The 27,283-nt window shown below is 49.7% G+C and overlaps 2 protein-coding genes and 2 long non-coding RNA genes across 4 annotated transcripts; all 4 read left to right on the top strand.

Annotated features, from left to right (window-relative positions):
* Nucleotides 1-374: 374 nt before the first annotated feature.
* LOC309681535 lies at nt 375-793 on the top strand. Its single transcript, XR_014270043.1, has 3 exons — nt 375-397; nt 516-651; nt 749-793. It is a non-coding gene; the product is annotated as an uncharacterized lncRNA (long non-coding RNA).
* A 21-nt stretch (nt 794-814) lies between these two features.
* On the top strand, nt 815-3,793 carry LOC309681516. The gene is made up of 3 exons (XR_014270040.1): nt 815-845; nt 1,024-1,126; nt 3,778-3,793. It is a non-coding gene; the product is annotated as an uncharacterized lncRNA (long non-coding RNA).
* Nucleotides 3,794-5,827: 2,034 nt separating this feature from the next.
* Nucleotides 5,828-11,353, top strand: LOC309681494 (uncharacterized protein C12orf50 homolog; the record flags this gene model as incomplete). The annotated part of the gene is made up of 7 exons (XM_082495378.1): nt 5,828-5,987; nt 6,086-6,550; nt 7,601-7,724; nt 9,046-9,207; nt 9,459-9,536; nt 9,629-9,742; nt 11,259-11,353. Exons 2-7 carry the CDS (start codon nt 6,503-6,505, stop codon nt 11,351-11,353), a joined length of 621 nt encoding a protein of 206 aa, XP_082351504.1. The 5' UTR covers nt 5,828-5,987; nt 6,086-6,502.
* A 1,452-nt stretch (nt 11,354-12,805) lies between these two features.
* On the top strand, nt 12,806-19,662 carry LOC309681694 (E3 ubiquitin-protein ligase RBBP6-like). The gene is made up of 8 exons (XM_082495614.1): nt 12,806-12,940; nt 13,838-14,022; nt 14,744-14,847; nt 15,279-15,406; nt 16,499-16,595; nt 16,678-16,756; nt 16,850-16,907; nt 19,238-19,662. Exons 1-8 carry the CDS (start codon nt 12,846-12,848, stop codon nt 19,542-19,544), a joined length of 1,053 nt encoding a protein of 350 aa, XP_082351740.1. The 5' UTR covers nt 12,806-12,845; the 3' UTR covers nt 19,545-19,662.
* Nucleotides 19,663-27,283: the final 7,621 nt, after the last annotated feature.

Genomic DNA, 27,283 nt, shown 5'->3' with positions numbered 1-27,283 from the left:
CTGTCGGGTGGCACCGGCCCACGCAGCGCAGGAGTCTGCATAGATGGTTTTTGCTCCATTCTGTGCTGCTCAAACAACTGCTCCTAATTCTCCCACTTGTGCACTGCCCTCACCACCTTCTAGTATTTGTCTGCCAGTGCTGATGTTTAATGCAGCGGCCTTATAGTGCCATTTACCGTTTATCCTTTTTGCTGAGTGAACCAACCGTTTTCTGTTGGAGTTCCCTCCGTGAGGGGTGGTGCATCTAAAAGGCGGTTGTACCGCTAATGGATCTGCCTTTATAGGCAACTGTAATTGGGAAAATTTTGTATGTCCTTTGGTTAATTTCATTTCCTGCGTACCGTTTTGTGACCCTTTTCTCCACCGGCGCCCTACGAGGTCGAGCTGCGTCAGACGGGTGAGTGAGGGTCCCCGCCAGGCTCAGCAGGACTGTGGCCAGCGAGCACACCCTGCGGGATGCCGGGATCTCCTTTCCTTTTTTTCCTTTTCTCCTTTCCTTTTTTTTTTCTGGGCAGGTTGATGCAGCGACCTCTTAGCAGTGAGGAAAGTTTGAATATGCTGATTGAGTGCTGCCGGTACGTCTTGTCCTTTCCTTCCATGGACAAGACAGAAGTACCAGGGGAGACGAAGGCAACAGCTCAGCACGTGCAGGTACCCCCCAGCCCGTCCCTGCCCACCTCTGCGTTGGGATCCCAGTGCGCCCCGGCAGCCCCCACGATGCCAAACCTCCGTCCCCTTCTGCTTTCAGGCTAAGCTCAACTCATATGTGGAAGATCTGGGCCGGATCATGACAGACCCTTCTCGAGGCAGAGGTGACCTCTGACTGCTCCAACGCTGTGGTCAATGTGAGTAGCCCTCGGGCGAAGGAAAGGCATTGGCCTGTCAAGAGCTTGGGCGGAGAGCTGGGCTCAGTGCTCAGTGGGGCTGAGGGTTGTACAGGGGAGCCTTCAGAGAAGCAGGGAGCTGGAGAGGGCGTCAGGGAGAGAAAGGCACCCATCATGAGACAGGCGCACCCTCCACCAGGTCCTGCATTGCTGTCAGCTCGCCCAAAGCGTGGGAGTGGGAGAGGGCCCTTCATATCTGCACCCACACACTGGACATTCCTGAGGAGACATTCAGGCTCAAGGTGAGTCGTCACCCCCGCGTGCCGTGTGTCCCCTCCATGACACAGCCCCCAAGGGAGCCCTGCGTGTCCGGGCGCTGGGTTTTGGGCCTCCAGGGTGATAGGACAAACCCCTCTGCCCGGTCACTGCTTGGGAGCAGCACGGTCACTGGGGCTGTCAGTGATCCTGTTCCTGGCCCTTCTCTCTGCGGAGATATCGCATCTGGAAGCACTTGGGCTCCTTGGTGGGGCTGCTGGGGCCTCTTGCTAGGGATTGCCCGGTGCCATCCCGCGAGCTCGCAGGGTTGTGCCTGGGCAGCTTCTCCAAATGCTGGGTGAGGAGAGCGGGCGCTTCCCTGCCTTGGTCACCCGCGTTCACCCTCCAGTCCCTGCCTGGCACGCGGGGCAGGGAAGGGGGAAGCAAAGTACTCATATGCTCTCGCTCCCCAGGCCTGCCCGTGCGGTGCCCCCGTCCACCTCGGGAGGCATGCCTTGGAGAGAGAGGGTCACCGAGTGCCACCTCCCCAGGGCATTTCCAGCAGCAGGGGGCAGTCTGGGAATTGCCCCGCTGCTGTCAGAGAGCAGGACCTTGTCTCCAGCACGGGGGACCATCTCCCTCTGTGCCTGAGCTCTCCACACCCAGGAGAGACAGAACCACAGAATTACAGAATCCCAGACTGGTGGGGGTTGGAATGGCCTTCTGGAGCTGCCCCAGTCCCACCCTCCACCAGAGCAGGGGCACCTCCAGCAGTGGCACAGGACGGCGTCCAGGCGGGTTTGGAATGGCTCCAGAGTGGGAGACTCCCCCACCTCTCTGGGCAGCCTGTGCCAGTGCTCTGCCACCCTCACAGGAGAGAGGTCCCTCCTCAAGTTTAGATGGAACTTCCTATGCTCAAGTTTGTGCCCATTTCCTCTTGTCCTGTCACTGGGCACCACTGAAAAAAGACTCTTCCCATCCCCCTGGCACCCTCCCTTTAAGGATGTATAAGCCTTGATAAGATCCCCTCCTCAATCTTCTCCTCTCCGGATTAAAAAGCCCCAAGTCCCTCAGCTTTTTCTCCTAAGAGAGATGTTCTAATCCCCTCATCATCTTTGTAGCCCTTTGCTGGACCCTCTCCAGCAGTTCCCTGTCCTTCTTGAACCGGGGAGCCCAGAACTGGACACAGTACTCCAGATGTGGCCTCACCAGGGCAGAGTAGAGGGGCAGGATGACCTCCTTCGCCCTGCTGGCCACACTCTTCTTGATGCCCCCCAGGATGCCATTGGCCTTCTTGGCCACCAGGGCACACTGCTGGCTCATGGGCATCCTGTTGTCCACCAGCGCTCCCAGGTCCCTTTCCACGGAGCCGCTCTGCAGGAGGTCAGCCCCCAGCCTGTACTAGTGCATGGGGTTATTCCTCCCCAGGTGCAGTACCCTACACTTGCCCTTGTGGAATTTCATAAAGTTTGTCTCTGCCCAACTCTCCAGGGTGGTCAGACAAATGGCTCAGAAGTGTTCTCCATCATTTCAGGGTGCCCTTGCCCTTGCTGCCAACAGGCAGTTCTCCATGCGGTTTCCCCAAACCCATCACTTGCGGGGAGGAAATCTCCTGCCCGGGACGAGAGAGGAAATCCTGATGATGGCCACCTTTATGGAGGGGGGAACGGAGCTGCCCAGCCTGAGGTTTATCAGCCCCAGAACCTGGCTAGTGATGTGCTGCTGGACTCAGTTCAGGGTCCCAAGTCTTCACTGCCCACCTTTGGTCCTCCCGGGCAGGGGATGGAGGCTGGCTATCCCTCAGCATGACTCTCCTTTTCTCCTGGTGCTCGATCCAGCCAAGATCACATCCCTGGTGTCATAGGCGGACTATGTCACGTACCACTCTAAGAAGCCCTTCCTGCTCTGCAGCGTTGGAGCGGAGCTGTGACAGGGTCTCTCCTTTTTCTGATTTCTCAGAATATCCCGTTGTCCGAGTTGGGGCGGAGTAGAAAAGTACCTGACGAAAGTCAGTTATCTCAAACGCTATAAGTAGCAATTCCAGTGAGACCCTTAGAGCTCTCCTGGATGGCAGCGGGCTGTGACCAGCACCTCCCCTGAGTCGAGACAGTGCTCAGGCAGACACCTCGAGGACTGGAAGGCCGGGGCGAGTCAACCCCCCTCCAGTCCCCGTTATCGCCTGCTGAGGAATGCCGATGCACTGTGAGCATTTGCTCTAAACTCAAAGAGGGAAATTTTAACTCTAGACGAGTCCCTCTTTCATCCACCTCTCTATCCGTGTGTCTCTAATATGCACATTGGCTCTTACGAGTGGAGGCGTTCTTATACTTTTTTTGCTCCAATGCTTTCTGTCCATTTGTCTGTGCGCGCGTAAAAAGGGGCACCGTGGGCTCATTGGAGTTTCCCGTTGCGAAGGGACCTTTGGTCCAGGCAGCTAAAAACTCAGGTTTAGGTGTGTGTGCGAGCCCTTGAGTGCTGTGTGTTTGTTTGTGCTCATGTGCCCATTCGTGGGAGTCTTGTCATTTTTGTGTCTGTCATTAAGTCGCTGCTGAATTATTTTCTTAAATCATCTTGTAAATCCCTAAATCAGTTAATGATTAAGTGCTGCTAAAATTCAACCTCTTTGATCTGCCTCAAATCGTGAATAAATTTTGATTTGCTGCTGAATCATAACTGTGTCAACTATTATCTTCTGCAGTACCAGCTGACAGATGGGGTTTGTGAATTGCTCTACGCAACCCTGGCCTCCTGCGCTGCAAGGAACTGATCATTCTTCACCAGAGCAGTGGAGGAAAGATGGGTGAGGCTTCTCCGTCACCTCCAGGATCCGATCCCAGAGTCTTCAACCTGAGAACCCCTGGAGCTTATTTACAAAGCTGTAGAAAGCCACGTGCTGACAGCAGAGATGTTGTGCCGCTCTTGCCCGCTCCACAGCTGCCGAGTGTCTCTGCAGATGGTTCCTACAACTCTTCCAGGCAGGTTTCTCCCACAGTGCTCAGGGCAGTCTTACCAGGGCTCGGAGCGGTGCTGCCTCAGCCCTCTGAGGCTTGCTTTGGCCACGTGCCTTTGCCTGTAAGAGGGCAGCGAGGAGCCACGGGCTTTACCCGTAAGAGGGCAGGGGTCAGGGCTGTCCAGGGAGCGGGTCCCCTCTGCTGCAGCCGGTGCCCTTCCCTGCCTGGCCATCATGTTGGGGGCAGCCCCCTCTGCAAGGGAGAGCTGGGCAGAGCTCAGCTGGACCAGCTTCCCAGGAAGGGTCCCAGCGAGGAGCCACGACAGGGCTCGACTCTCTTTTTCCAGCATGCAGGCTCTCCCTCCACCTCTGTGCTGCGTTCCTGGGGTGGCAGCAGGTGCCGGAGGCCATTTGCCACTGCTGCTGGAGAGAGCGTGCCATCTCCTGGGAAGTGAGCTCTGCCCTGAGTAGACGTGGCCAGCGTGGGGCCCTTCCCTGGCACCGGCAGAGGAGCGTGAGGTGACACGCGGGGCTGTTTTGGACTGAGAAAATGTCCTGCCTCCCTGCTTTCCTTTAGGTCTGGGACTGCCCTGGAGATGCTGAAGAGGCTCCACCGCATCGCCAGGAGCCACCAGCTGGAGAAGGGCCAGGCTCTGCACGGCGCGGCCATGGCAGTCCTCGGTGAGGGCCGTTGTGGCCTGCGCTTTGGCCACGTCCCAGGGCGGCTGGGGCTGGGGCCGGCCTCGGGAGGGCGGCTGCAGGGAGTGGGTGGGTTTGAGGGCAGGAGAAGGGCCGGGGAGCCGGTGCTGGCGGGGCTACCAAAGCCTTGCCAGGCAAACCCAGTACAGAATTCATTCTTCTTGTTTTCTGCCTCATTTGGGCACAGCTATACAGCTACAAAGAGCCCCTGTTTGGATCGCTCTCGGCAGCGTTAGCACTTTCTTACTCTGCTGCTGCTGCCCACCCACAGTTCATTCTTCATGGCCCTCATCTGCTTTCCAGAGCTTTCCTTTCCCCGTGTGCCCCCGTCAGCTGTCGGGCTTACGCAACTGTGGGAGCCTTCTCATATCGTGTCTCTGTTCACAGCTCTCACCTGCGCTCCCCACCTTGGTCCCCTTCTGTGCTCAGGTGAATCCATCCCTGCAGAAATCTCTTTATTCCAATGCCAAAGTCCCCGTGGTCAGGCGCACGGTATTCCACCTTGCAGTTAGTCTTCAGGCCATCCGCTGATACTTGAGTTACAGACAAGTTGATGGGCTCCTCGAGAGACGAGAAGTTGTTTCGATGCCCTTGTACTTCTTCCCCAGCTTGGGTGTCACTACCGCTGAGCCTCGGACCATTTGTGCCCATGGAGTCACTGGCACCTGCTTGTCATGTAAGCTCCTGTCATCCTTGCCGCTGGCAGACCCATGGCGTACAGTACAGGTGTGCTCCGGTGATTAGTCCGTCCAGCCCTGTGGTGGTGGTTTTGGGTTTGTTTTTTTTTCCCCAAGAAACCAGCAGTCACATGCACTTCTAGTCCTCTCGCTTGAATTCTGCCATGTATCTACCTCCCTTCTCTTTGGCTTCATCTGTATCCTTCGTAGTCGTCAAGTGACGGCATCCTTCTCTGTCGAGGTCACAGCTCCTTTTCCTTTTGGTGCTTCCTGTTATGCTTTACTCCAAAGTTCCCCAGTTTTGGTCTAACAGTGCTAGATAGTTTTTGTTCAGGGCAGCCTGGGACCTGAATGGGAACAGAGGTGTTAACTGGGGACACAGGCGTACGCTGTTCTTCCTGCATGAGCCGTGGCAGTGGACATCACGGCAGCAAGAAAAAGCAATGAACCCCATCAATGTGAGCAGGTAACGGCTAACGGGGGACTAACAGGAAGCAGCAAGTTTCTCTACCCAAAGAAAAAGGTACAGTGAGAAACACGCGGAGAACAAGGATTTTGGTTAAAAAACAGCCAAAGAATAAGGTTTGTCTCAGATTTGTTTCTAAGACCACAGTTTCTACAGCAAGCAGCTGGGTACTGTTTAAGCCCCGCCAAATGGGTTTGTTCCATGTTACGTTAAGGAAACAGTGGAATGGGAGACTCTGAAACGTTCCGATTTTCCACGCTTTACTCTGAAGCAGTGGAGATAAAGGAAGATGTTCAAGCTGGACAGGTCCCAAAGCACCATCTTTATGACCTCATGAGCTGGAGGAGCAGCTGGCGACCGTGGAACCTCGGAAGCGTAACATTCTGTACCGGCTGGTAACTGCATTTGTTGGTCCAGCAAGCCTGGAGCAGGTACCACCTCTCCGTTTGTGTGTGTTTCACTGTGGGTTGTAGTTTTGTTTCAAACAAAGAATCAGAGGTAAGGTTCTGACGGTCTAGTTTTTGAAAGAAAATGACTGCTTTCAGGATAAGGATACGATTTGCCTGACTGTTGATAGCTTTAACGTTTTCATGTATGTTCTGGCAGTGAAGGAGAAGCACAAAAGGTGAAAATGGCCACAGCTGGGAATGACGACTACTTTTATTCCGACTCTGCACAGGTAAATGCAGTAGATTTGAGAGTGGTTTGTATCCTTGATTGTCTTGAACTGTCCGTGTTGAAAGGGAGGTTTATTATGTGAAGTTAGAAGTTGCTATGTCCCTCTGGCTGGGTTATGGCAGCATCTGTAGATCAACTATCTGATCTTCGGAAGTGGCGAGAAGAGCTAATGACCATCTAAACTATGGACGATTTCTCCTGGGAACTGGGCTCAGATACTCAAAGAACACACAAGTTAAAAACCGCGCATCAAGATCACTCATCACTGTCCTGTTGACCCCACATTATATTGATTCTGAATAAATAGGCCGTGTTTGCAAGTTCTGCTTATAGCGACTACCTGAATTTTGCAAAACCAGTTCCTTAAAGCAAAGTCCTTCAAAAGGGGTTTGTTTTTCCAGGAAATATTTATGTTCCACCTGGTGAAAATCCGGGGGCGGCTGTAGGGCTCTTTGTTCTTGCATCCATTTCAGCACGGGGGATTTAGGCGTTAATGGCGGGGCGATGGGCTTTGGCTCCAGCCCCCGGCGTGTCTCGGGGGATGGCCCAGTCGTATTGACTACAGTCCAACAGTGGCGTGGGTTTGAGATGCTGCTCCTAGACCCAGCCACTGGTAGCTGGAACTGGGTGAAACTGACCTTCAAATACTCCAACGTTTTCAAGTGTGACTTTGTTTTCCTCTACAAAGTTGCTCAGAAACTGGTTAAGAAATAACCAACAACCTGGCATTTCCAGCCGTCGGCTGGGACGTCGTTCATATCCAGGATATAAACCCGAGTTTATATTTGTCACCATAATAGCGTTGTACCTGGACTACTGTATCATCTCCCCCATTACTGAAAACCAAAGAGTTTTAAAAGAGGAGATTCACATTTAAGGCAACCACTAGAGCATGGGAATGTAGTGCGACTTACCCACACAGTCATTGTCCTCATGTGGGTTCCGGGTGCAGATTCTCTCGCTGTGTTCACAGCAGCACGCCCCGTATTGATCCATTTAGTCCATTTTTATTGTTGTACTTACAGTACCTGAAAACTGTTTTCTCCTGCAGCAAAAGTACAGCAACACCTCCTGTTTCTGGGAAAGTCAACCCTTGGGCTGTTTGAGCATCAGTTGTGCCTTCCATCACAGCAAACCTCGTTACATAAATGGACTTTCTTTGCCACCGAGTAACAGTGAGTAAAAATATGTTCTCAACCATTTCTTCATGAGAGTGCGTAGATATGGGAAAATGTCCTCCCAGTGCTTACTTCCCGTGCTTACATAGCATGTATTAAGGTCAAGAAACGTACCGTGGCAAATCATTTGGGTATGATCTGCTGCCCCGGCAAGTTGAAGGCAAAGAAAGGAATTGTATTGGCCTTTGAATAGGGTTGCCGTATGAATTTTTTCAGCGGTCACGTTACAGGTCTTCCTACCTATGAGTGACACGAAAGATGAACTCACAAATGGCAATTTAGGTTGCCAAGGTCCACGGAGTAAAAGTGTTGCTTTCCTTGGGTGTTTGCTAGATTAAATCTCTCCAGTAGTGAAAGCGGTGAGTAGGCAGGTAATGATGTAAGAGAAATGAGGAGTGGTGTGTGTGGTGGGGGAGGAGGTTGGTAGGGCCACCGGTAGCAATATCTGTTGATGCAGCACAACACGTGAGATGGATGAGACCCCCCTCGGATAGAGAACGTCAGACTACAGTGCTGTGCGTGCAGGTGTCTTTCCATTCATCGTTTTGAATAAATTTTTCAGGCGTGAACGTTGGACGCTATTGAAATACAGTAATAGTGTGCAAGGCAGTACCATATCTGAAAATCAGAGTATTTATGGAAAAAAACCCAATTATAAGTTGCTTTTCTTTTCCCTCAGTCCATTCTAAGAGGGGCTCTTTGTCTACCAGGAGTCCTGGTAGACAGCTGGAACCTGGAGCAGGGTAAGAGTCCAGGGCAGGGAACCGAGACAGATGTCAGAAATCGGGCGGAAGCCAGAGTGAGAGCAAGTCATAGAAACATAGAATCACAGAATAGTTTAGGTTGGAAGGGACATAAAGATCATCTCATTCCGACCCCCCCTGCCCTGAGCAGGGCCACCTCCCAGCAGCCCAGGTTGCTCCAAGCCCCGTCCAACCTGGCCTTGAACACCTCCAGGCATGGGGCAGCCACAGCTTCTCTGGGCAACCTGCGCCAGGGGCAGCGTAGAATGATCACGATGTTCCTCTTTTCAAAAGGCTTTCTTCCGCACTGCCTCCTCTGCCCATTCAGAGGAGCGAGTGCCCGTGATTCTTCCTGCTCTCTGTAGCTGGAAGGTGCTCTCGGAAGAGAGTGTCTCTCCTCCTCTCTGGTGGTTGGAAGATGCCAACCTCCGCAGAAGATTTTTTCTACAAGACACAATCTGCCTATTTAACGATTCTTCAATATGATAATGATTTAAAAACTGTACCTGCTGGTCTGAACCTGGACTTGATAGTCTTGTTCCCTCCTAATAAAATAAATGTGATGTTATCTGCAGATGCCCCGTTGCCACAGGGTGTACCAGAAGGGATTCTGCCTCCAGCCCATCATCAACAATTGCTCAGAACTCCTAAGAATATTTCACTACCGGTTCACCCTCCAGTGATTATAAACCTGAATGATGAAGACGACGAAGAGGAGGATGAAGAGGAAGAGAACTGTAAAGAGTTTTTTTCTTTCTTTTACAAGGAAGTAGAGTGGGGTTTTTGGACCCTTGCACTGTACTTCACAACTGATGTATTATAATAACCATTACACTTTTCGAAAAGCGTTGTTGACAAGTTTTGGAAATAGTTTCCAGCTATGACCCAAATGAAATTCATTATGGTATTTGCTTATTATTTGATTATTAAGAATTGTTGAAGGCCTTTGTATAGATACCTAGAAATCTTTAAAAAATATTTCCTACAGATGTTCCTGAATGGGTGCCTAAGACTGCTGCCGATATTGAAGAGGAAAGAGCAATAAAGGAAGCGTGCTATATATCTGGTAAATATGGAATTGGTCACTCTTTCCTAAAGAGCAATGCTGCCAATATAGTAAACTTTGGTGTTCTTTTTCCCTCTTGGGAATATATTTAGGCGAGTATTACGGGACTCAGTACCATCACAAACACCGATCAAGAAAAACTGCGTCTTCACGTTGGGAAAACGAGCTATTACCCTTGGAAGGTACCAAGCGACACTTGCAGAAAGGCAAGTGCTTTCCGTCTTTTTGGACAATGTTTACCAGTTTTTAAATTACTGTTACAGGGAGAAACGATGACATAGTTTCCCGTCCTCCCCGCTTTTTTAATTTAGTGACGATAAAGGGTAGCATATTACAAAGAGCATAAAAATCCTTCATTCCTTTGTCCCCCTATATATTTATACTGTCACACGCGTGTTGACTCGCTGCATCAGTCGATTGCAGACGGAAAAGATGGAAAGGAAATGGGCTGTTAACCCTACACGTATGTTCCTGAGATACACAACATAGGGTCACATTTCTCAGGGTGCTCTTGAGTACAGATAACTCTGTGAGAGTCCTTTCCTATAGGAGGTGACTGTTCTGTGGCACAGAGGAACACATTTGCTGAAGGGAAAAGATGTGAGGCACTGCCTCGGGAAGGAGAAGCAATTGCATCAAAGTATTCCAGCGTGACAGGCACTTAATGATGATGTCTTTCCTACTTTTTAACTGAGATTACTTTTCTTCCTCTGCTGAGGGGTTTGGGTCTTTCTAATCTGGAGAAAATACGACAGACGGGGGATCTTATCAATGCTTATAAATCCTTAAAGGGAGGGTGCCAGGGGGATGGGAACAGTCCTTTTTAGTGGTGCGCAGTGACAGGACAAGAGGGAATGGGCACAAACCTGAGCATAGGAAGTTCCATCTATAACACGAGGAGGGACTTCTTCCCTGTGAGAGTGGCAGAGCACTGGCACAGGCTGCCCAGAGAGGTGGGGGAGTCTCCCACGCTGGAGCCATTCCAAACCCACCTGGACGCCGTCCTGTGCCACTGCTGTAGGTGGGGGGTGGGCGTGGGGCAGCTCCAGAGGCCCTTCCGGCCCCCACCAGTCTGGGATTCATTCTGTGATTCTGTAAAGCGCTGAGCATCTGAGCAGTTTGGTTGTTGATGCTCCAAGAAAGGGACAGAGCTCGCGGGCTCTCTTTTGCGTTCTGTCGGTCTTGAGCACTGGCGGCATCAGGTGAACCGCTTTTAGGTCACGGCTGTGGAAGCCACGGCGCAGAGTGTTCATGCTTTAGCCAAGGGCCTGTTGTGTTGCAGGGCAAGCGTGTCAGACTGTGGAACCTGGTTCATGAAGTGAGACTTTGCTGTGGTTTGCTTTTCTCCAAAGGTCTCTTGGGTTTGTAGCTGCACAGAAGCCAAAGCAGCTTCAGCTAAACTGGGAGAGAACCTCATGCATTGGCAGACTCTCCTGTAGTGACCTTTGACACCATTTTGCTGTTGGCATTCAAACTACTTTAAAACTTGGAGGTTTTTCTGCTTGAGTTTGATTATGAAACCTGAAGGTTTCTTGAAAGGTACTGTTAGAGTGTTGAGGCGATAACAGCACAATGTTACACAGAAAACTTTGCTTTTATATCTGTGAAAGGATTCTCTGAAGTGCTGTGTAAGTGCATAGTATACGTACATAGTAAGGACATATATTCTTAAAACCCGACTGATGTTCTTTTCTGTATTTATGTTGTTTTCGGAATACACAGATGACGATGCTCCAGTTCCTAAGAACTCCTCGGTAATTGCCGGAAGAATCCCTGCTGGAGGAGTTAAAGCTAGCAGCAAACCATCAGTTATGTAAGTGTCCGTAAAGCACTGTCTTCTTTGTTCGGGGTTTAGCGTGTGAGCTTCTTTTATGGCTATTAGTTTACAGCGGCATTGAGACTGTACCTCTCCTGTTAAAGCTGCTCTGACCTTTTGCTGTCATGGGGCAGATTTTAAGGTATCTTTTATTTTGGTCACCAGGCTCCTAAATCGCACAAAATCCTAGGAAATGCTTTCAGGTGACATCGCTACTACTATTTTTAGTCCATTTAGCGTATGGAACACATTCAGTATTTTGGCACCTTCATGGCTAAGCGTGGTGGGTGTCCGAGCACAGTGCGTGGGCTTCCACAGAGAAGCACTGTTCTGCAGACTGTGCTGCTGAGATTTTTGATATTTCTTTGTCAGATAACTGATGTGTTTCATGGAAGTAAACTTGCACTTTGAAGCATCAAGATTATCCCTGTTCCTTCTTAGAAACTAAACTGCTCTATCTGGTACCCATTTGTAATACCAGGGACCCACAGATTGGCTGAAGTTACCTCTATGCTTTGGTGGCCGATGCTTCAAGAGCACAAAACTGTAGCACAGACTTCACTTTTTTGATACTTACAGAGCCGAGACAAAATAGCTGAGGACTTCCTCTCGCACTGCCGCGTTCTCCATCTGTCGGTCTCAAAGTGCTTTGTGACCAAGGAGAAACGCGGTTTGGGGTTTGGTTTTTTGTAGTCCCAGGAGAGAACAGGTTCACAGGTTCTGTATACAAAGGAACTTCCCCATTCACTAGATTGTCAGAACGTAACGTTTTGGTGTTCGGGTTTTAGAATGTGTTTTCACTGCTTTATGTTGGGCACAAGTGCTGTATTTGAAGTTCTGATCCCCTTTCTTTCTTCTCCTAGAATTCGAACTGGGCCAGCGAGTGGAACATCAAAAGCAGTATGTAAAAACAGTCTCAAAGGTTTTTCTACGCACTGCACTTAATTCTAAACGATGTCGCCTTGTATTACTTTTCCAAACATTGACTTAATCTGGGGGACTTCTGGCGTTACTTAGCTTTTATTATTTTTACCTTGGCAGTTAGGTAACGAACACATGAACTCTCCTCTTCAGAAGGGTTTCTCTTGGGGTGAAAGACAGAGGCTATATGGCACTGTTGCAAAACCCTTCAAAATTCAGGGGAAACCTAGCATTAAAAATGTAGCATTTTCTTTTTTCTAAGTCATAAAAATGAAATATGTCCATAGATCATTCTCTGTGCACTTTCCTGCATATTTATATATATTTCAATACTATTGATTTTCTTTCTAGTCTTAACCCTTTTTAATGAGAGTTCACAGCTTTTGGTATTGCGTGTAAAACCGAGAAACCCTTGCACTAGGCAAAAGGAGAGGATTAAGGGCTTTAGCTGCTTAAAATAATCATTGGAATGTCATTCTAAGTGTGGGTCTTAAGATGAGATACATCTGTATTTCTTTTCTGAACAGGACAAAAATTTTAAGCCTGTTCCCAGAATTAAAACGAGCACAGGAATGTCAAGGGGTTTCCTGATGGAGGTGAAAGATCCCAATACAAAGTGGGCCACGCTGAAAAACACCGGAAAATACGCAGTACCACTTATTAATGCGTAAGTACGGAGTTAATTGGATGGACCAAAAAGTGAAGGGGACAAACCATGCATAAATGCCTGAGTGACGATGCAACCGAGTTGGCCAGCGTCGGTCATTACGGGGGAGGAAGCACTGGCGTTGCGTCGTCACCTTAACAACTCTGCTACTTACTGGTATTGCAATGGGGTGGTCCTACTGTCCGCGCCCCTGGAACTTGGTTAAACTTGCAGTGCGCTGAGAATCTGTATCTCTGCTAAGAATCTGTATCTCCGTAGTGTTTACCGTGGAGTTGTTCTCTTGGAAAGCTTCTGGTTCATGTTCCAAAGGCTTCTTGTAAAATTTAACAAATAGCTGTCAGACCGAGATTTCCTCCCCTGCTCTGACTTTTATCAGATCCCATGTGGGAAACGCACTGAAGTTTTCCTGTTGCTATAAACTAAGAGAATAGTACTGTGTGCTGACAGGAGTGGCTGTTCCAAAATGCACTTGGTGGCACTTCTGTTCTTCTGTCACGCATCTCCTTTTGTAGAAGCTGTAACATAGACCTCTTCCATGTATAAAATGCACTTTCTTGGAGATGAACTTTATCCTGAGCCTGCAATTTGCAGGTACCCTCTGGCACAGGAGAGGTGGGATTCATTGCACCTGATTTCTGGCTGTCAACAAATGATTTTTCTAGTCTGAGCTAATTTCGTAGTTGATCCAATGAATGGGAGAGTTGTGCAGAAGGAAGATTGTTCCCCCCTCCCTCTCCTGGTGTTGTGGCTATTGCAAAGTGGTTTAAACGAAATGCCTATGGTTCGGAAGGCAAATGTGGAGTGAGAATTCCATCTATTATTTTCCTCTGATGATATCCAAAGCTTGGAACCGTTTTCCTTTACCCATCTGTAACTTTTTTCTTTTTCCTTCCCCAGCCCGCCCTCCAGGGAAGCTTATGCGGGAGGAAAGAGGGAAAAGCCTTCCTTTTTACCAGAGGAGCCGTCCTCCTCCTCCTCCTCAGAAGACCCTATTCCAGCTGAGTTTTTGTGTCTCATTTGTAAGGAGATAATGGCTGATGCTGTTGTTATTCCCTGCTGCGGAAACAGTTACTGTGACAAATGTACGTGTTCTTCCCGTATTTGTTAATTCCAAATACCTCTGATTTTCTGGGAGCAGAAAGAGGAGATGACAAAATTACTTTGTTACCCGTTCCATTTCATACTAAAGTATCCCCTGAATAGGAAAGGGGATTTCCTTTTTGTACACAGGAAAAAAAAAAGGCAGAAAGCATTTTTCCCTTTGTACGTATCCAGTTAAATCCTCTTTCCATGCAGAAGGAGGAGTATAAGAGTGCATAACTGCGCAGCACATTCCAGTATGAGATATCGAATGCATTTAGTTTTTTCACAGCACCTTCTCTCATACAAAATTATACACCAACTCTGGTGATGTACTGTGCTCTGCAGCAACGGGTCGTTGGGCATTTAATCCGCATTCTTTCCGGGGGAGAGTTGGGGAAACCCTTGAGAACTCAAACCTACCAAGGTTTTGTTGAGGTGTGTTTTATTCATTAACCGTGAGGTTGGTGACTTCTCACTGCACCGGATAGTGGAAAAAAAGACTGGTTGAACCATCAAGTGTTCCACTGGTGAAATATCAAAACTGTATAGGTATTTGCTGCATACTGGAATTTAGTTACACTGCTGAATATTTATAGCTTCACCCTCTCAATTAAAGCCATATTCCCCCATCAATCATATATGTCTTTTTATAATTGATTAGAACCCCCAACATTGCCTTCCTTTGCCTAAAACTTCTGTGATGACTCTAATGGCACACAGGTATTAGAAGGGCATTACTGGAGTCTGAGGAACACACATGCCCAAAGTGTCATCAGACAGATGTCTCCCCTGATACTCTCATTGCCAACCAGTTCCTACGCAAGGTAACGTCATGGCTTCTACCTAAACTGTTTGTGAGAAAAGTCTCTTAGTAAGAAGCTGAAAGGGAAGAAGATATTAATTTACATCTCCTTAAGCAAGGCTAGATGGAATAATAAGGCCACATGTTCTTTCTAAATACATCGTCTGTTGTTAGAGAAGCTTACAGCTCTTTAGAGACAATGGGGCCAGTTCAGGGCACACTTTTCTTTTCCAATTCGGTGTGAACACTGAAGTGCTTTAACTACAGATACTCTGAGTTACCCGTCAGTACTATCCGTGTTTAATGCGACGTGTTCATACATCTGTGGGTTGATTCATTTTAGGATTGACAACGTTTGCAGGAGCACACAAGTAACGTTACTCTGTGCAGCCTTTTGGTCGTATATCTACTAAGTTTCATATTACCTTTTTGTAAACGTTTTTCTGCCTCCAGGCTGTGAACAACTTCCACAATGGCACTGGCTACGCAAAAAGGCTCCGTCAGCAGATTCAGCAGCAGCCGCCGCCTCCGCCACCACCTCCACCACCGCTCATGCCTGTTGCACCTCCTGGACCTTTTTGGTAGGAAATCTGTAGATCAACGTGAATACATATGAAAGACACCAAAATGCTGCAGTCAGATTCTTCTTCTTGAGCTTCTCTGCTGGCGATTTATGTACCATTAGTGACAGTTCCAGATAACTGGGGAATTTCTGGGGTTTGTCTTTCCTTTGAATGAGGACACGTTGATAAGTTGGAAGTGTGCCTCATGCAAGAATTTTCTCAGAAGCGTTTCTCGTTGGGTTGCCTTATCAGTCGTTCAGTAAAGGTTTACCCTGAGAGAGGAACATTTTGTCCCCAGGAGCCCTTTGATTGCACGTGGCTCACAGTTCCTCAAGGAACCATTTAGGAACGTCAAACCTTCTGGAGTGCCTCAATTTCTCTTTAGGACTGGGGAAATAATACTCTCCTGAAAAATGTAAAAGTACAATTATAGGTAAACTTGGCCAGGTGTTTTTTCCACAGTCTTTGTATGACTGATACTATGATAACTCAGGGTCATCCTCAGTAATACCCAGTGCCGCATACAGATTGGATAATAAACGCTGAAACACTGTAAATCGGAAGTATTTACAAACATGACAGTCTAAGTTTGCAACCCAGTGAAGTCACATGAAAATACATGAGAAATCTGTGCTATTGTTTGGGGCTCGTATCCTTTCGACTTCATGCGCTGAATGCAAACAGCCGCTCTGCCCAGCAGACTGTCGGGCTCGGCCGTACCGTTGAACGCACCGGATCACAGTTCAAAAGAACCTCTCGGGCAGCCTCTGAACGAGCGCATCAACATTTCCCAATAGAACTGCAGCTCTTCCACCTTCCCACGCTGAGATTCAGCGTGTGGGTTCCACGTGCTCTGATCCTTCCATGTGCAGCCAGCTTAATAAACTATTTCTCCGGTGCATTTTCTCTTTCGGTGTCAGTAGTCCACAGGGACTTCTCGACAGGGCTTCATTTGGAATTGGCCAACTTCACATTTGTAAATCTGAAGGGATTTTTTGGTTTGTTTTTTTTTGCGTTTACAGTAGTCAGCCTTTTCTCACTTTAGACTTCATATTTCAAGCAGCTCTCCAAAACGCTGTTTGATTAATAAAAATGTGTGGTTTGTTGTAGCGGTGCCGATAGCATTATACCTCTTGCGGCTCTGCTGACGGTGGCCAAACCTCCTCAGTCTTCCTCTCTGTCAATCAGCAGTTTGTTGGAAGAGAAGGTAAGTTTGATGTCAACACAGGCGGGGATTCTTGTATTTTAGTAGAGCTTATTTTCCAACTTACTTTCCATTTCCTCACAAGGCCTGTCAGGGGCCTGTGCTGCGAGAACCAGCGTTCCCAACTCTTCTGGGCCCCCAGGGACAACCGATACCCACAACTGGTAAGGAACAATACCTTCAGAATTTCTTTTAAAAAATGACCTTCAGACAAGCTGAATGGGACTTTGTTCTTTTTCCTCTCCCCGCTCCAACAGGGCGCCCAATGGGAGGCAGCGCACATCGCTCAGCCGGTGGCAGAGCGGGCCGGGAACTGTAAGTGTCCTACAGAAACTCAACACGTTCCTACTTGTAACCTGTTAAACGAGGCCGTAACACGTAACTTACACAACAGCTGATTTATAACGAAAAAAGTCTGCACAGATAGATGTGGAGAATACAAGTGGTAATTAGTTTTTAAACGGCTTGATTCGAATTGGCTTTAACAGAGGGGATCTGTGCTTGCAGTAGGATGATTTAAAATAAAAGCCCAGTACAGGATTGAAAAGAGGACTCTGGAAAATGAACGCTTTTTGAGGAAACCATAATCCAATATAAAAACGAAATATAATTAAATGATCGGGTGGAAAGCCACCCTTTTGATTACTGGCTGAATAGAGCTGGAGAAATCGATTTCCCAATAGAAATCAGCCTCCAGCATTCTTTTTTTTTTTAGATCTTAGTTGATACTAATTGAGCAAATCCTTGGAAAAATCAGTGCCGTTATTTTATGACAATTCTGAATTTCTTCAAGGCATTCACCTCCAACAGCCAAGCTGCTTTCTCTCAGTTGGAGAGAGAGGAGACTGTTTTATCCATCATTGCAGTGTCAAGCTGGTCCTTCCTGATGGTAGATATTTGTTCTAGATGGATTGTAAGGGCGCAGAGTGGTTGTAAAATCTTACGAGAAATAAAACCAGAAACCAGGATCCATTCCACAGATTGTCTAAAATAAGCAAGAAAATAACAGTTCAGGGACAAGGACGAACCAAATACATGATGGTGAGGCGACAACATCGGAAGTATCACGTGTATTGAGGAGCAGCAGAGGAGCGGTGGGCGCTCGGCACATGGGAGATGGGAGTTTCTTTTAAGCATGGGCAGCCTCCACCCACAGTCGCAAAGCTGAATACAAGGGGAGAAGACTGCGGGAAGTGTTGGGGGTGAGGGTGTGGAAGGCAAATAAGAGGATCAAGAAATGAGCGTAGTCTCAAGTGGCTCCATGAAGTTGTGTTGTTCTTCACTTCTGTATTTTGAGAGTAGACCGGACTGCAGTTACGCTAAAGCGCATCTGACATGAGCAAAAATGACGTAGTGCTTTTTCCAATATACTTTTGTGTTGGAGACGGTAAACATGCAAAACTATTCTAAATGAAAACGATTCAAATGAGCATAGGCTTTTTTTGTGCAGGTAACTGTTTGAGATGTCCGTACTGGAGAAGCAGGTTGTCTAGAAGAATCGGGAGGAGTCCCGCTCCACCCCCGGTCGTTACAGGGGTTGGATGATTCAAGGGATCAGCCCTGACGGGAGTTTCCTGTGTAGGGTACGAGCTCACATACGGCAGAGGTTACAGCAGAGCCATCGTTAGAATTGGGCAGCAGTTGTTCAGGAGCAGGTGTCGCTGTTACTAAAGCTGCACCGTAGTGACATCCTTCACCTCCTGACAGCCGTGACGAGGCCAGAAGCTGAACAGGTGTCGTTGTGGGATTTTCTGCGTCTCCCTGTTGCGATTGTAAGCACTACCTCAAAGCGCTTTGGAGGAGACAAGTGAGAGAAGGTGTCTTTGTTTCCTCTTTTATTTATCACACGTGGATACATGTAGAGATACTTACCTGGGCTGAAAACTGGTGGCTTTGGCTGGTATTTTGTTGATATTGTTAAATTTTTCTTTGGAATTGAAAATCAGGCTTGTTTGTCAGGAAACTTTACACCGGTGAAGGACTTTGAGAAGAGGAACGATGCTAATGAACGTATGAGGAATACCTTGAAAGGATTCTTTAAAAAGTAATGAGAGACGAATTTGTGAAGAAAAGACTCAGGGTACCTGATGTCTTCTATCCCCCAAAATCACTTGGGCAGGAGTGGGAATAGCTGGCTCTCAGTAATGCTGCCAGTATCTTTCCTAGAGGAATGGCATTGCGTCATAGTGCTGCAGGCTGAGTTTAGAAGCTCTTAGGATGTTTCTTGAAATGCTGTCACCAGCCTTGGTGAGAGCTATCATGTGCATAAGACATAAGACTTGCTCTTTTTGCATCTTACTGCAACAGAAATGGTTTGCACTGCATGGAGTTGCTGAGTAGTACCAGTCGAGGCCAGTATACACCACCTTAAATCAATCAGTGGCTATGGTAGTTGATGTGCTGGAAGTGAGTGGAAACAGACTTCCCCTTCCCGTATGCTTTTACACTAACAAAGCAGCAGCTCTTCTGCCTTGGAAGCAGAAACTTTTACATGCCATCAAGTTCTTCAATTTGCAGTAGCGCTGTCAGTGGCCAGAAGAAGTTTTGACATAAGCGTATGGAGAGGGAAAAAGGGAACAACGAAATTGGTGAGGAAAAAAAAAGTACTTGCATTTATTGCTTTTGTGTTGTGTTCTTTTTTAAAGGTCCAAGACTTCCTGTAGTGCTTCATCTCACCGCAGTTCCTCTACCTACTCCCCGTCAAGACCACATTCTTCCCGCTCTCGCGCTCGCTCCCGCTCCCGCTCTCCATCATTTCGTCGTTCCCATTCCCGTGCCTATTCGCGATCACCACCATATGGAAGAAGAGACAAAGGGAAGAGGCAAAGGGAAGTTGCAGCGCATGACAGGAAATCGTACTATGGCAGATCAGTTGACTTTCGTGACCGATTTGAAAGGGAAAGGCACAGAGATTGGGACAGGGACCACAGAGGACGGTATGGAAAGTTTTAACAAGGACTATGCTGTTGGCGCGCAACCTCGACCTCCAGTAAGCAGAGAGAAGTATTCTCCAGAGAGGTTTGGTCCACCTGGGAGGCGACGAGAGAATTCACCATATGCTCGGGGACGTAGGGAGGATTATCCTGGTGGGCAGAGCCACCGAAGTCATCACAGAGCTGGAAATTACCCAGAAAAACCATGGAAGGCTTCCCAAGAGAAGGCAGGATACCGATCGTGAAAAATCTCCACAAATGGAACCTCCTGTGAAAAAGCTGAAAAAGGAGTTGCCAAAGACAGCGGCGTTAAAACATCTCCCTCTTAAAAGGATGCCGCTATTTTGATACTATCATTTAAGGAGTAGTCCCCAGTTTGGGAAGACAGACGGGCAGTACCTTATCAGCCTCAGCGTAATGTTGTACCATATTACTCGTCTTCAAGAAACACAGCAGCAACACTTGACCTAGTTCCGATGGATTTTTATTTCCTGAAAACAGTTAGTTTTCTCTTTGCTTGCTAGTACGTGTGCTAACACAATCCCATGATCATCAGTAAACGTCCGTGATGGCATTACGGGGCATGTGATGTCATTTTGGGGCACGTTCCAGAGCCACCAGCCAGGCAGGGGTTGAGAGACGGTGTTGGAGGGAGGGCACGGACAAAGCGCTGTGGCACCTCCGGGAGAAGCACCTTCCGCTGCCGCAGGCTGTGACGTGGGCACACAGCTTGGCTCCCCTGTATGGCAGGAGGCAAATAAAGCACCCGAGAAGGTGTCTATAGAGGAATGGACATATTTTAATTTACCAAATTCGGGGTCATGTGTAACATCCATTTGCCATATCTGTAGGCTTTGCAGCCCTCTGGGGTTAACTCCTCCTGCTACTGACGGGAAAGAATGCCTTTGGCAGTCAGGACATACGGCGGTGATACTAGACGCCTGTTGGGAGGTGAGGCCAGATTGCCGCTTGACACCTCCAGCATTCTGGTGAAAAAAAGAATGGCTGAGCTTGGCTTGTGCTACGTGATCTGGTAGCACTTGTACTGGTAATGTCAGTAAGCCAGCCCGTCGGTTCCCTTCTGCTATAAAGCCAGGTAGGGAAGTGTGCGACCTGACATGCGTAACAAAATAAGGATGAGGGCGAGAGTCTAAGAGGAAAATAAGTTCCTGCAACAAAACAAACAGTTCAGAATGTGAGACGTAACGTAAGACAGATGCTTCGGCTCGCTCGACAATCCCTGCAACATAGGCTGAATCAGTGACAAGTTTAAGTGGTGTAGACCACCTTCGAAAAACTCGAACAACCGCAGTTAGCTCCACTCTCTGGGGAGAACCTGGGACAGTCTCAATGTCCGAGTCCCATCGCCCATGCTACGGCTTTCTCCATGACCTCGTGATGTCATGCGGCCACTAGGATGTCATCCATATAATGGTACAGCAAGACACTAGACACGGTGGCCCTAACGGGACCAAGTACCTTAGCTACATACCACTGACAGATTGTAGGGCTATTCTTCATTCCTTGTGGCAGCACAACCCACTGGTATCTTTGCAACGGAGCTTGCATGTTGACGCTTGGAACTGAATAAGCAAATTGAGGAGCGGCATTTTGGTGTAATGGGATATTAAAAAAGCAGTCTTTAAGGTCAATAACAGTCAAATGCCAATGTCGAGGAATCATAGTGACGGACAGGAGTGCTGGTTGGAGGGCTCCCATGTCTTCCAGAGCGTCATTAATTTTTCTTTTTCAGCAAGCGCCACTTGCCGGTTTGTTTGTTAATATCAAAAACAGGTGAATTCCAAAGACTAGTGGAAGGCACAATATGCCCTTTCGTTAATTGCTCCATAACTAACTCCTGGAGGGCGCGAAGCTTTTCCAGTGGTAGGGGCCATTGATCTACACAAATAGGAGTGTCAGTCTTCCATGTCAATTCCAGGGTGTCGCGCACCTCAATGGCCCCTACTAAAAAGGGGTGTGAATGGACATTCCCTACTGAGAAAGGACATCGTGCCCCCAGAGTACCATAGGAACGGGCAACACAAAGGTTTTGCCGGAGGCCAAGTGCTCTTCAGGGCTTTGAATCTGAATTAAATCCACGCTCTGGTGGCTATTCCCAGTTCCTCCAATCCCAGCCAACGCCTGAGAAACATCGGTGAGAGGCCACTGAGGGGGCCACTTGGCCTGTGAGATCATCAGTGCTGTCAGAGCCAACGACTCCTGGTAATACAAAAAGGCCTGACAATGATGTAGATGACCTCCCTAACAATAGCGCTTGTGTTTTGGGAGTAAAGGTCCCGAGACATTTGTTGACAATAAGTGAACCAAAGGATTGAGTACCATTACTGTGTGGGAGGTTGCCAGGTCCAATCCGGCGCTACCGGCTGTTGCTGGACAAAGACTTGAGGCACTGCTGCTTCCCTGCATGGGGGTTGGAACGTCAGCTGCAGTACTTGTGTCTGTGCGTGTCGCTGCCCTGCGCTCCATGATCGGTTTCCCGGTATCGGTTGACCCTGGAAATCATACTTAGACCGGCATTGATTAGCATAATGATGTCCTTTTCGGCCCCAGCCTCCGTGTTGTCTATTTGACGTTCCAAAGCCTGTTTCAGTCTATCGATAAACTGCATGTAACGTTCTCGGGGTCCTTGAGCGATAGTGGTGAAGGCTTTCTGCGGTTTCTGTGAGTCGGGGATCTCAAGAAAAGCCTTTTTCGCTTCTTCGCGGACCGCCTCGAGAGCCTCCCGTGGGCAGTCTCGAGCTTGAGCTACCGGGTCTGAATGCTGACCTGTACTGGTAAGGTGCTCTATGGTCAGCGCAGCTAATGCAGCGATATTATGACCCACATATGTAAGGAGGAGTGCCTGAAGTCCCCTTCTCCAGTGTGACTCCCATAGCGAGTATTGAGTCGGAGTCAATAACAACTGCGCTAGAGACTTTAAATCATGAGGAGTCATAACATACGTGTCGAACACGGAAGACAAGCACAAGCCAGCAATAGGCACTTACAGCCCAGAAGGCCAACCACATCCTGGGCTGCATCAAAAGAAGCATGGCCAGCAGGTCCAGGGAGGCCATTCTGCCCCTCTACTCTGCTCTCGTGAGACCCCACCTGGACCCTTTGGAGACTTCAGCTTTGGAGCCCTAAACATGGACATGGACTTCTTGGAGCGAGTCCACAGGAGGCCATGAAGATGATCCGAGGGCTGGAGCACCTCTCCTATGAGGACAGGCTGAGAGAGCTGGGCTTGTTCAGCCTGGAGAAGAGAAGTCTCCAGGGAGACCTTATAGCAGCCCTCCAGTATCTGAAGAAAACCTACAGGAAGGCTGGAGAGGGACTTTTTACAATGGCATGTAGTGACAGGATGAGGGGGAATGGCTTCAAACTGGAAGAGGGGAGATTTAGATTAGATATTAGGAAGAAATTTTTCACTGTAAGGGTGGTGAGGCACTGGTGCAGGTTGCCCAGAGAAGCAGCAGCTTGCGGCTGCCCCATCCCTGGAGGTGTTCAAGGCCAGGTTGGACGGGGCTTGGAGCAACCTGGTCTAGTGAAAGATGTCCCTGGTCATGGCAGGGGGTTGGGACTGGATGATCTTTAAGGTCCCTTCCAACCTAAACTGTTCTAAGATTCTCTGATGATAAGGAAGGAGCGAGACAAAATGAGGATGGGCCCAGGGAGCGACAAATACAGGCAGAGAGAGAAAAAACAGGACAGGGAAGAGGCCAGAGAGATTGTGAAAATCAGGGGGATGCAGAGCAGGACAAAGAGGCAGGGAATGAAAAAACAGCCATGTGCTTCAGGACAGAGACAAGAGGAAGAGAAAAAGAGGAGCAGGGAGCCGGAAAGAAGGAGAGCAAAAAAAAAAGTGAGAGTTAGAATGGCAGAGACTGGCTTGGATACTAGAGCAGTGCCTGTACACATTTGCCCCAGCAGGTCCCCAGCACATCCTGTGTTTGCACAACCTAAAGTTGTTCCCTTATTTCACAGCACTGTTCCATATTGACACGAATCACCATTGCATTCCTCACAATCCCTCGCCTTTTGTTTTATCAAATTGATTCGTGTTGTGGCTTCAAATTTAGCTAGTGCCCTCTGTACAGCAGTTCTCTCTGGATTTTCCCTTGGTTTTATGACCATTAGAGAGTGAGTAGCTTCCTTTGCTTTGGTCTCTTCATCTGTTGAATCCAGAGGTACTGCAGCCACTTGCATACCCTGGATTACTGAGTGGGTTAACTTTACAAAACATGGGAACAAACATGGAATGATCAAGAGAAATGGTTGGTATTGAAAGACCAAATTCAAATACTGGTTGGTATTCAAAGACCGCTTCCTCCAAGCTCGGGATCGGTGCATCCCGAAGAGCAAGAAATCGGCCAAGGGACGCAGGAGGCCTGCCTGGTTGAGCAGGGAGCTTCTGAACAAGCTCAAGTGGAAGAAGGAAGTTTACACTCAGTGGAAGAATGGCCTAACCCCTTGGGAAGATTACAAGAATGCTGCCAGAGTGTGCAGGGAAGAAAGAAGGAAAACCAAGGCCGCCTTGGAACTAAACATGGCAAGGGATGATGGCTCAACAGGAAGGGCTTCTTCAAGTATATTGGAGGCAAAAGGAAGACCAGAGAAGCTGTGGGCCAACTGTTGAATGAGACAGGAGCCATGGTGACGGAGGATGCGGAGAAGGCGGAGTTATTGAATGCCTTCTTTGCGTCGGTCTTTACTACCCGGCCGAGCCCTCAGGAGTCCCAGGCCTTGGAGAAAGTAATGGGGAAAGAGGAAGACTTCCCCTGGGTTGAGGAGGATCAAGTGAGGGGCCAGTTAGGTCAATTAGATATTCACAATTCCATGGGCCCTGATGGGATGCACCCGCGAGGGCTGAGGGAGCTGGCAGAGGTCATTGCTGGGCCACTCTCCACCATCTTTGAAAGGTCCTGGAGAACAGGCGAGGTGCCTGAGGACTGGAGGAAAGCCAATGTCACTCCGGTCTTCCAAAAGGGCAAGAAGGAGGACCCGGGGAACTACAGGCCGGTCAGCCTCACCTCCATCCCTGGAAAGATGATGGAACAGCTCGTTTTGGGCGTCATTTCAAGGCACGTGTAGAAGAGAAGGCTGTCAGAAGTACTCAGCATGGATTCACCAAGGGGAAATCATGCCTGACTAATCTGATCTGGAGAGGGTCCACATAGGGCTACCAAGATGATTAGGGGACTGGAACACCTCTCTTAAGAAGAAAGACTGAGGGAATTGGGTCTCTTTAGTCTGAAAAAAAGAAGGTTGAGGGGGGACCTGATCCATGCTTATAAATACTTAAAGGGTGGGTGCCAGGAGGATGGGGCTCTTTTCGGTGGTGCCCAGTGACAGGACAAGAGGGAACGGGCACAAACTTGAGTATAGGAAGTTCCACCCAAACACGAGGAGGAACTTCTTTACCTTGAGGGTGGCAGAGCAGTGGCACAGGCTGCCCAGGGAGGTGGTGGAGTCCCCATCTCTGGAGACATTCCAAACCCTCCTGGACGCGTTCCTGTGCCACCGGCTCTAAGGTGGCCCTGCTCTGGCAGGGGGGTTGGACTAGATGATCTCCAGAGGTCCCTTCCAACCCTATGATTCTGTGATTCTGATTCTGTGAAATACCCTAAGCATTACACAGATTGTCACGAATCACGGGCCGGGCCCGGCTCCAGCTGCCCGGCACCCCATCGCTGCGGGCGGTTCGGGGCGGCCCCAGCCCTCCCCTCAGCCTGCGGGGCCATGGCAGCTGCCTGAGTGCCCCAGGAAGGAACATGGCCGCCGGGCAGCCCCGTGCCCCGGGACTACAGCTCCCGGCATGCCCCGGGGCGCGCCTGCTCCCAGCATGCCCCGCGCGCACCTTCCCGCCCTCGGGCCCTGCGGGACACCGCCCCCGCCCCCCCGCAGCAGCCATGGCCGCCTCCCCGGGGCTGCCCCGGCCCAGGGCCAGGCCCCGGAGCCCCGGTGGGGCCGGGAGGAGGGGCGGGAGGGAGGGGGAGAGCGGGGAGAGGGGTGGGGCGGTGGGGTGGGGTGGGCGGAGAGGGGCGGGAGATGAGAGAGGGAGTGGGGAGGGACAGAGGAGGGAGAAACTGAGGGAGAGGGAGAGAGGGGAGAGGGACAGGGAGGCATTGGCTTGTAATTTTAATCTTCTCTGGGGACATTCTCTAAGAATAACTTCACAAGTTTTCTGTTCAGCCCCAACCTGTGCTCTGTGCGACAAAGCAAAGCACTTTTTCCCTCAGTGACCTAATTTTTGGCGTATCCATTCCCCAACCAATACGACTTGGGATTTAAGGTGATCCCTGCTTTTATTTTCCTAATTCTGGTCAACTCATGCAGCTTGAGGTTCCACTCTGTGTCTGGCTCATTGTTCTTGGCGTGAGCTTTCAGCCATCCCATGCTGAATGGTGTTTTTCTGGCTACATCGAGCGAGAATTGCCAATCTTGAGTTCTCCAAACCGGAGATCTGTTTCCTGCCCAGTTCAGGGTTTCCCACTGACGGAGCTGTCGGGTGGCACCGGCCCACGCAGCGCAGGAGTCTGCATAGATGGTTTTTGCTCCATTCTGTGCTGCTCAAACAACTGCTCCTAATTCTCCCACTTGTGCACTGCCCTCACCACCTTCTAGTATTTGTCTGCCAGTGCTGATGTTTAATGCAGCGGCCTTATAGTGCCATTTACCGTTTATCCTTTTTGCTGAGTGAACCAACCGTTTTCTGTTGGAGTTCCCTCCGTGAGGGGTGGTGCATCTAAAAGGCGGTTGTACCGCTAATGGATCTGCCTTTATAGGCAACTGTAATTGGGAAAATTTTGTATGTCCTTTGGTTAATTTCATTTCCTGCACTATTCCTGTCCACAGGCGTACCGTTTTGTGACCCTTTTCTCCACCGGCGCCCTACGAGGTCGAGCTGCGTCAGACGGGTGAGTGAGGGTCCCCGCCAGGCTCAGCAGGACTGTGGCCAGCGAGCACACCCTGCGGGATGCCAGGATGTCCTTTCCCCAGCAGAGCGGCAGTGGGGGTCCTGCAGCCGCCCCGCAGCCTCTCTGCTCTGCCTGTTTGGCTCTGCACCATCTGCAGGCTCAGCTCTGGCTGGAGAGGAGCAGGAGAAGGTGCCTGCAGCCCTTTCCCTCCTGGGTGGCCCCGTGTCTCCTCCGATGGCCTCAGCTCCCCTCTGGGCTCTGGCGAGGCCCTCGGGTGGTGGTGCTGGGTGGCCGTGGCTGGGGAGCGTGGTCCCTCCTGCAGCAGCTTTGGGGAGCCATGGGGGTGTCGTTGTGGTGTCGTTGCCCGTTTGGCAGCTGGGCCTGTCCCCGGGGGAGGTGGGAGGGCTGTCCCGTGCCGTGGGCCGCTGCCCACTTTGCGCCTGTCTCTGGCATGTGCAGGAGCAGATGGCAGAGGAGTCCCCAGACTTCCCAGTGCTGCCGGTACATGGGAGCCTGGAGGAGTTGAGGGGAGTGCTGTGTGTCACTCGTGGTGTGTCCCAGCCCGGCTGGCTGGTGCCACCCCAGTGGCCCTGAGTGTGGGGCTGGGAGGTGGTGTGAATGTGGGGAGGAGGGTGTTCCGCAGTTTGGGTGTCTCCTGACGGCCTGGGGGCTTGTGGATAAGGAGCCGTGTCAACACAAGATGGGGCTGGGCTGTGGTCCCCCAGGAGCTGTGGGGAGGAGAGCGGCTCTGGCTGGCAGTCAGTCCCTCCTCTGGCAGGAATTGAAGGCAGTGCTCGCCAGCAAGTGTTGGATTTGAGGCTGCTGATTAGCACAAAGA

The sequence above is a fragment of the Vanellus vanellus genome (genome assembly GCF_965231255.1).
Source record: "Vanellus vanellus genome assembly, chromosome: 25".
Lineage (NCBI taxonomy): Eukaryota > Metazoa > Chordata > Aves > Charadriiformes > Charadriidae > Vanellus > Vanellus vanellus.
Note: the sequence above shows the minus strand (reverse complement) of the source record. Positions and strands in the feature narration are given on the sequence as shown.

What these genes read in the sequence shown, in the direction of transcription:
- LOC309681694 (XM_082495614.1), top strand. Translation starts at nt 12,846, where the DNA reads ATGTCAAGGGGTTTCCTGATGGAGGTGAAAGATCCCAATACAAAGTGG. An exon ending in GCAGTACCACTTATTAATGC is followed by an intron (nt 12,941 to 13,837) that starts GTAAGTACGGAG and finishes TTCCTTCCCCAG; the next exon opens with CCCGCCCTCCAGGGAAGCTT. An exon ending in GCAGTTTGTTGGAAGAGAAG is followed by an intron (nt 16,596 to 16,677) that starts GTAAGTTTGATG and finishes TTTCCTCACAAG; the next exon opens with GCCTGTCAGGGGCCTGTGCT.